Source organism: Cebus imitator, unplaced genomic scaffold, assembly GCF_001604975.1.
Source record: "Cebus imitator isolate Cc_AM_T3 unplaced genomic scaffold, Cebus_imitator-1.0 Scaffold8, whole genome shotgun sequence".
NCBI lineage: Eukaryota > Metazoa > Chordata > Mammalia > Primates > Cebidae > Cebus > Cebus imitator.
In genome coordinates this window covers 7,449,450-7,457,904 of record NW_016107323.1, presented here as the reverse complement: position 1 = coordinate 7,457,904, position 8,455 = coordinate 7,449,450, and the positions used below count along the sequence as shown (strand labels likewise).

The following is an 8,455-nucleotide window of genomic DNA, read 5'->3' as shown; positions in this document are numbered from 1 at the left end:
TAGTAGAGACAGGGTTTCACCATGTTGACCAGGATGGTCTCGATCTCTTGACCTCGTGATCCACCCGCCTCGGCCTCCCAAAGTGCTGGGATTACAGGCGTGAGCCACCGCGCCCGGCCATATTTAGCTATTTTATAAAATAGTCTGTTTTAATTTTCTGAGGACTTTTTGTCCAGTTTATGAACTGTCTAGATCAAATTTTATTTTGTTAGCTCTTAAGGAATATTAGATGGGAAAGGAAATTAAAATGCTGTCTAAATTGACATTTGTGATCACTGTATGTTGTCTACAACTTTGGCTTTTTATTAAGGAATCCAGAAGCTTGCTTTTGCACAGTTCAGCCAAGTAATTTTATTTTATTTTTTTTTTTTTTTTTTTTTTTTTGAGACTGAGTTTCACTTTTTTTACCCAGGCTGGAGTGCAGTAGCGCGATCTTGGGCCATTTCACCTCCTAGGTTCAAATGATTCTTCTTCCTCAGCCTCCTGAGTAGCTGGGATTACAGGCTTGTGCCATCACACCTTGCTAATTTTGTATTTTTAGTAGAGACGGGGTTTTGCCATGTTGGCCAGACTGGTCTTGAACTCCTGACCTCTGGTGATTGCCCACCTCAGCCTCCCAAAGTGCTGGTATTAAAGGCATGAGCCACCACACCCAGCCTGTAGTTCTTTTATTTAGGCCAATTCTGTTTCAGTGAGGAATAGAAGCCTCTTTGTGCAAAGACCAGGTAACTTTGTTGGCAACAGTCAGTTCATCTTCCCTTTTCTGTTTCCTCCTTCAGTTTATTTCTGGCATCTTGGCAGCCCTGAGTGCCATGATCTCTCTAGAAATTCCACAGGTCAACATCATGACAAAAATGGATCTGCTGAGTAAAAAAGCTAAAAAGGAAATTGAGAAGTGAGTTCACTGTTCTTCCATTATTATCAGATCTCAATTGCAGAGATGAACCTTCTGTTTTATTTAGATGGAAAGTTTGGTTGGTTTATAAACCTAGTCTCCTGAATTCATCAGTCTTTCTATCTTTTAAAGGTTTTTAGATCCAGACATGTATTCTCTATTAGAAGATTCTACAAGTGACTTAAGAAGCAAAAAATTCAAGAAACTGACTAAAGCTATATGTGGACTGGTAAGCTTTTAAAGTTTGGATTTTTTGGCCAGGTACAGTGGCTCATTCCTGTAATCCTAGCACTTTGGCAGGTCAAGGCGGGAGGATTGAGTCCAGGAGTTCAAGACCAACCTGGGTAAGACCCTATCACTAAAAAAAATAAATAAAAATTAGGCCGGGTGCAGTGGCTCACGCCTGTAATCCTAGCACTTTGGAAGGCTGAGAAGGGTGGATCACCTGAGGTCAGGAGTTTGAGACTACCCTGGCCAACATGGTGAAACCCTGTCTCTACTAAAAATACAAAAAAAGGGGCCGGGCGCGGTTGCTCAAGCCTGTAATACCAGCACTTTGGGAGGCCGAGGCGGGTGGATCACGAGGTCAAGAGATCGAGACCATCCTGGTCAACACGGTGAAACCCCGTCTCTACTAAAAATACAAAAATTAGCTGGGCATGGTGGCGCGTGCCTGTAATCCCAGCTACTCAGGAGGCTGAGGCAGGAGAATTGCCTGAACCCAGGAGGCGGAGGTTGCGGTGAGCCGAGATCGCGCCATTGCACTCCAGCCTGGGTAACAAGAGCGAAACTCAGTCCCAAAAAAATAAATTAATTAAATAAATAAATAAATAAATAAATAAAAAATAGCTGGGTGTGGCGGTGCACACCTGTAATCACAGTACTCAGGAGGCTGAGGCAGGAGAATTGCCTGAACCCGGGAGGCAGTGGTTGCAGTGAGTGGCGATCATGCCACTGTGTTCTAGCCTGGGTGACAGAGAGACCCTATCTCATAAAAAGAAAAAAAAAATTGTTTTTTTTCCTAAACATCTGGTTGAGTGTTTGCCTGTGTCCAGTCATTAGCCACCCTTTGTTTCCAAAAAGAAAAAAAAAAAGTCTGGGCTCAGTGACTCACCCCTGTAATCCCAGTACTTTCGGAGGCTGAGGTGGGTGGATCACCTGAGGTCAGGAGTTCAAGACCAGCCTGGCCAACATGGTAAAACCCTGTTTCTACTAAAAAATACAAAAATTAGCCAGGTGTAGTGGCGGGCACCTGTAATCTGAGCTACTCGGGAGACTGAGGCAGGAGAATTGCTGGAACCCAGGAGGCGGAGGTTGCAGTGAGCCGAGATCTTGCCAGTGCACTCCAGCCAGGGCTGACAACAACAAGACTCCATCTCAAAAAAAAAAAAAATTAGCCAGGCATGGTGCCTGCACACCTGTAGTCCCAGCTACTCTAGGGGCTGAGGTGGGAGGATCCCTTGAGCCTGGGAGGTCAAGGCTGTAGTGAGCCATGATCATGCCACTGTGCTCTAGCCTGGGTGACAGAGAGACCCTATCTCATAAAAAGAAAAAAAAAAATTGTTTTTTTTCTAAACATCTGGTCTAGTGTTTGCCTGTGTCCAGTCATTAGCCACCTTTATAAAAAGCACAGTCCAACCCTATTTTCCACAAAGTGGAGGAGGGAAAAGGGCTGTGGGCTGGTCAGTCAGAAGTTTAATTTAGAAGTAGTTATTGGTGGTGGCCAATAAATTAACTAACATGTCATTGTTTCAAACCATTTGGAGAGTTCAGGACTGTTTGTGCACCTGTGAACTTTCTGGTGGTGGTTGAATTCAGATAAATACCCATAAAACAGTGTCTAGTTAAAGTAATAAGCTAACAAGTGTTCTAGCAGATCAGAAGTCAAAAAAATCAATGATTTACTGTGTCTAGCTTTCCCTCCTCTCCTTCCCCTAAACACATCACTGTTTTTAATCAGAAGTACAAATGGTTATAAAACTCAAATATAAGTTGAAAATTATGTGTTTTGCCCAACTTCAGAATGGACTTTTCTTGAAATCCCCAACTTGTAGATTGATGACTACAGCATGGTTCGATTTTTACCTTACGATCGGTCAGATGAAGAAAGTATGAACATTGTACTACAGCATATTGATTTTGCCATTCAATACGGAGAAGACCTGGAATTTAAAGAACCAAAGGTAATTTCTGATTGGGGTGTTTGTTAGCTTTTGATAAAACTATTTGCCAGCACTCACTGGACTCTTGCATATACAGGTGACTCCTTTAATTAGTTTTTTGTCTTATTGATAGCAGTTACCTGGGCTTTTCTGGGTGATCTCTGAAATTGACACTGTGCTCTGCAAGTGGTATCACGTTTACTCTACTTTTGTTGAGGCAGAATGACAAAACCTCTGTGTACCCAGACCTTGGGTGTATGTTTAAAGAGGAGGTAAAATTGGGCTGCCTTCACATATGTCATTGAGAAGGCTAATGATAGTGTCAGCAAAGCATTTTTGTTTTAATTTTTTTCCTGACCACCAGGCTACCAGGGAGGTAAAGCACTCTCACAGCAAATTAGCTGAGAATCATTGTGAATGTAAATTCAAATGAGAAATGCTTCTTAGATAGAAGCACATTAATTTACTACATATCTGGAAAAACTGTCAGTCATGCCTTTTCTTACTATTAGCAGTTACCTGTAAGCCACACCTGGAGCTGGTGCTGGCTAATTAGTTCCACATAGGGTATTACCTGAAAAATATTTAAACAGCATACTAGTTCTAACTGAAGGGAAATGAATATATTTTCTATTTTGTTTCCATTGTGTCAGGAACGTGAAGATGAGTCTTCTATGTTTGACGAATATTTTCAAGAATGCCAGGGTGAATGAAGAGTTTACTAAAAAGTAACCGTCTATACATGAAGAGCTTGTGGCCAAACAAGCAGAACATTCTTCTCTTCAAAGGATGCAATAGTAGAAAGCTACCTGTTTTAATGAAAAACGTAATACTTCATTCTGTATCAGCTGCATGCCTGAATCAAGTTTTTAATTATCCTGAAACTGCTGCTGTTTAAAGTGGAATATTTTAGTAGTATTGTAACAGCATCACTTTAGATTTTGTAAGACAAAATTGAAATGAATGCACATAGATTTATGTGTAATATAAATTAGCACCTAAACTAAGGTTAAGGCTAATCTAACGTTATTTTCACTTTTTGTGTTGTTTTTGAGATACAGGAATTACTGTAACAAAATATGTATGTCTGAAGGGGAAAAGTTGGAAGGATATACATAAGACCATTGCTTATCTGTACCTTCCCATTTTCCTATATTGAAAATGTATATAACTTAAAAAGTAAAAATAACTATGTTTTGAGATATGTATGTGTATATATAAAAGAAACAGAAAGGTTTTTAATCATTCTTGGTCCTAGATAACAAGTACACTGCAGTGTCTAATTTGATTCATTTTAATTAAAGAAGCAAAGTGTGGCCAGGCATGGTGGCTCACGCCTGTAATGCCAGCTCTTTGGGAGGCTGAGGTGGGTGAATCACCTGAGGTCAGGAATTCAAGACCAACCTAGCCAATGTGGGGAAACTTCATCTCTACTAAAAACACAAAAAATTGCCGGGCGCGGTGGCTCAAGCCTGTAATCCCAGCACTGTGGGAGGCCGAGGCGGGTGGATCACGAGGTCAAGAGATCGAGACCATCCTGGTCAACATGGTGAAACCCCGTCTTTACTAAAAATACAAAAAATTAGCTGGTCATGGTGACGCGTGCCTGTTAATCCCAGGGACTCAGGAGGCTGGGGCAGGAGAATTGCCTGAACCCAGGAGGCGGAGGTTGCGGTGAGCCGAGATCGCGCCATTGCACTCCAGCCTGGGTAACAAGAGCGAAACTCCGTCTCAAAAAAAAAAAAAAAAAAAAAAAAAAAAAAAAAAAACACAAAAAATTATCTGGGCATGGTGGCTCATGCCTGTAATCCCAGCTACTTGAGAGGCTGAGGTGGGAGAATCGCTTGCACCCAGGAGGTGGAGGTTGCAGTGAGCCAGGGTCGCACCATTGCACTCCAGACTGGACAACAGAGCAAGACTCCATCTCAAAAACAAACAATAAAAACGCAAAATGTAAGGACCAAGGACCTATAGGCATCAGTGGTAGCTTATGCCTGGGGGCCTGGGCTAGAGGGAAGGGTCAGGTGTCTACACCACCGTCCATTCAACGAGGAACATGATGAGTGGCCAGCATGAGGATGTGCTGTGCTACTTGGGGACTTTCCTGTGACCCTTAGAAGATGGAGAGTGTGGAAACAGCCTGATCTCCCAGGGTTGCTAATTCTTAGAAACTTTATTGTCACATGGGAGGGGAAGAAAGAAGAGGCAGCTTTTTAGTTGCCCTCTTCCTTGATCCTCCCTGTTTTAGCTTCTAGAGAGTATGGTATGTGCCTATGGGGAAAAGTGAAGGGCCCGATTCCAGTGCCTTCCACACTGGACACTGGGGTTTCAAAGACTAATCTGACAATTCCAGTCCTCAAGGATTTCACTATCTCATTGGCAGGGCTGACTTGATTCTTTACACAAATTTACTGAACTATGGATGCCAGGCACTGGGGTTAGAATGGGGATCCACAGTGCAGGCAGGGCCTTGCTCACGTGGGGCTGACATGCTGGCCTATGAGACTGATCGTGAGGAAGGAAACCTTGGAGAGAGGATGGAAAGAAGAGCAGAAGTGAAATGGTGAGTGACTACAGTGCTGCTTTGGACTGTTTGTCAAAAAAGGCCCTGCCTGAAAGGTGCTATTTGGCCAGTGACCTGAATGAGAAATCAGATGTGGAAACAGGGCATTATTCCAGGCAGGGAACTGGCAGAAGAAATGGCTCTCAGGCAGCAATGAACTTGGCTTTTAACATAAGAAGCTTTCTAGTAATAAATAGGTTAAAAGCTCCTGGGCTTTTGGTATGCTCCAAGCATGTAAGTTGTAAGCATTTTACATGTAATTTATTTAGTCCTTACAAAACTATGAAGTAGATAGTGTTATTGCCATTTTCAGGTGAGGAACTGAGGCATAGAGAGGCCAGTTAACTTGCTCAAAATTACACAGCTAGTGTGTATTGGAGCTGGGATTCAAACCTAGAGACCAGTGCCCTTCAGTTTCTCCATTGTTAGGTGCAGTGCACTAGGTTCATTCATTCACTCAAATATTTATTGATGCTTCCTACATATGATCACTGTTACGGGCGCAGGGGACAAAATGGATGAATTGCTGCCTTTTTGGCATTAACAAGGATAGGGAGACAACCACCAAGAGTAAAGTAAAGATGAAAATCATAAGAACTAAGGGGAAAACCAGGAGAGAAGGATAAGGCACGGGACTGGACTCGGGTGAATTGAAAGTAGAATGACCTGAGAATGCTTCACAGGAAAGGGGATTTTTTTTTTATTTTTATTTATTTATTTTTTTGAGATAGTCTCACTCTATTGCCCAGGCTGGAGTGCAGCGGCGCGATCTCGGCTCACTGCAAACTCCCAGGTTCAAGTGATTCTCCTGCATCAGCCTCCTGAATAGCTGGGATGCTACCATGCCCAGCTAATTTTTGTATTTTTAGTAGAGACGGGTTTTTACCATCTAGGCTGGTCTCGAACTCCTAACCTCAGGTGATTCGCCCGCCTCGCCCTCCCAAAGTGCTGTGATTACAAGGGTGAGCCACTACGCCCGGCCCTGAAAAGGTGAAATTTGAAAAAAATGCAAAAGGTGATTGATCTCTGGGATTCTGGAACCTCAAGCCAAGCGCCACCCTCAGGACCTCTGCCTAGTGCTCTGGCGCCCCCTTCAGATCCGCGCGGCCGCAGCAACCAGAGGCGGAACAGCAAGGCCGGAAGCTCCTCGTCCTTCCCCCTCCCCCCGCCCGCCCCTTCCGGCTCGCTTCCGCCTACTCCACCCGGGCTGCCAGACCGGAAGCGCACAGCTGGAACTCGATCCTGCTCCTCTGGGTTGAAACCCGGGCGCTGCCAAGATGCCGGTGAGGGTTCGATTCATGATGTGGGGAGACAGCGGGGATTACGAAGAGCAGGGAGAAACCTTTGTGTGCCGAGAGAAGCGGGCGGCGGAAGGCAGAGAGGAAGCTGGGGTCCGAGAAGGAGAGAGGCGAGGGGTGGGGGGCGGTCGCTGAAGGATTGGAGCAGCCCGAAGGTGCCAGTCGTGGGAGGCGGAGGCGCGGCAGGAATGGGCCAGGGTACAGAGTGTGTGAGGAGGCCCTCTTCTCTCGCCCCTTCTACTCCCTCCGACCGTGGCGGGGTTCCCAAAGCCTCACTAGAGCGCGAGGCCAAGGGATATGCTTTTTATTTTTCATTTTTCAAGCCCAGAGTCTGGCTTCTTTTTCTGTCAGGCCCGCTTCCTCCTCCGCTCCGAGGGGCAGGTTCCCTCTGCTGTTTGTCATTTGCCAGAACTCACTTCCCGGCAGCGGCGGCCACCCCGGAGCCGCAGGGTTTAGGGACCTCACAGACTCGGTCGGCGCCTGACTTCCAAAGGTTTCCTTTATCGTGTGCATCAGAGTGGGAGTAAAAGTTTATGACTGTCTGGTTGTACTTAATTTCTGACAGCCCGTCTGTGGGGTAGATTTATCACCATCATGGTCTCCATTTTGCCGATTCAGGAAAAGGTGGTTCAGTTATGTGATTGTGTGTCACACTTTTTTTTGAGACGGCATCTCCTTCTGTAGCCCATGCTGGAGTGCAGTGATGCGATATCAGCTCACTGCAACCTACGCCTCCTGGGTTCACGCATTCCTCGTGCCTCAGCCTCCCGGGAAGCTGGGATTACAGGCGCGTGCCATCAGCCTCAGCTAATTTTTTGTATTTTAGTAGAGACGAGGTTTCACCATGTTGGCCGGGCTGGTCTCAAACCCCAGACCTCAGGTGATCTGCCTTCCTCAGCCTCCCAAAGTGCTGGGATTGCAGGCATGAGTCACCGCACCCAGCTTGTTATTTTTTAACAAACGTTACCCAGCACCTACTGCCTTCCAGGCTCTATTTACAGCAGCACATAAGTTCAATAAGTCCCTAATCTTAAAGAGTATACATTCAAATTGGTAGACGAAACAATAAGAGTGTAAACTTAAAGGAGATACAGTAGTTTCAGGTAGTGACAAATGCTATAAAAAAGCTAGATGGAAACAATTAAAAACAATAACAACAAGAAAGAAGCTAGATGGGTGGCGGGGCGCGGTGGCTCACACCTGTAATCCCAGCACTTTGGGAGGCGGAGGAGGCCGGGGTGGATTACGAGGTCAAGAGATAGAGACCATCCTGGCCAACATAGTGAAACCCCATCTCTACTAAAAATACAAAAATTAGCTGGGTGTGGTGGCGCGTGCCCGTAATCCCAGCTACTTGGGAGGCTGAGGCGGGATCATTGCTTGAACCCAGGAGGCAGAGGTTGCCGTGAGCTGAGATCACGCCGCTGCTTGAACCTGGGGTAGAGGTGGCAATGAGCCGAGAACATGCTACTCTGTAGTCCAGCCTAGCGACAGAGCGAGACTCTGTCTCAAACAAAAAAAAAAAAAAAAAAAAAAA

The 8,455-nt window shown here is 45.2% G+C and overlaps 2 protein-coding genes across 3 annotated transcripts in view; both read left to right on the top strand.

Annotated features, from left to right (window-relative positions):
- The window catches only part of GPN3 (GPN-loop GTPase 3), a 14,251-nt gene extending 9,926 nt beyond the window's left edge, over positions 1-4,325 (top strand). The window contains exons 5-8 of one of the 2 annotated variants that reach the window (XM_017542001.2): positions 780-895; positions 1,028-1,124; positions 2,950-3,078; positions 3,711-4,325. In XM_017542001.2, the coding sequence (XP_017397490.1) occupies positions 780-895; positions 1,028-1,124; positions 2,950-3,078; positions 3,711-3,770 (402 nt within the window). In that variant the 3' untranslated portion in view covers positions 3,771-4,325. The remainder of the gene's footprint in view (positions 1-779; positions 896-1,027; positions 1,125-2,949; positions 3,079-3,710) is intronic. The other variant, XM_017542008.2, reaches the window with a different exon arrangement.
- A 2,403-nt stretch (positions 4,326-6,728) lies between these two features.
- Positions 6,729-8,455, top strand: part of ARPC3 (actin related protein 2/3 complex subunit 3) — a 20,526-nt gene continuing 18,799 nt past the window's right edge. Inside the window, exon 1 of the mRNA XM_017541973.2 lies at positions 6,729-6,903. Coding sequence (XP_017397462.1) covers positions 6,898-6,903 — 6 coding nt within the window. The 5' untranslated portion in view covers positions 6,729-6,897. The remainder of the gene's footprint in view (positions 6,904-8,455) is intronic.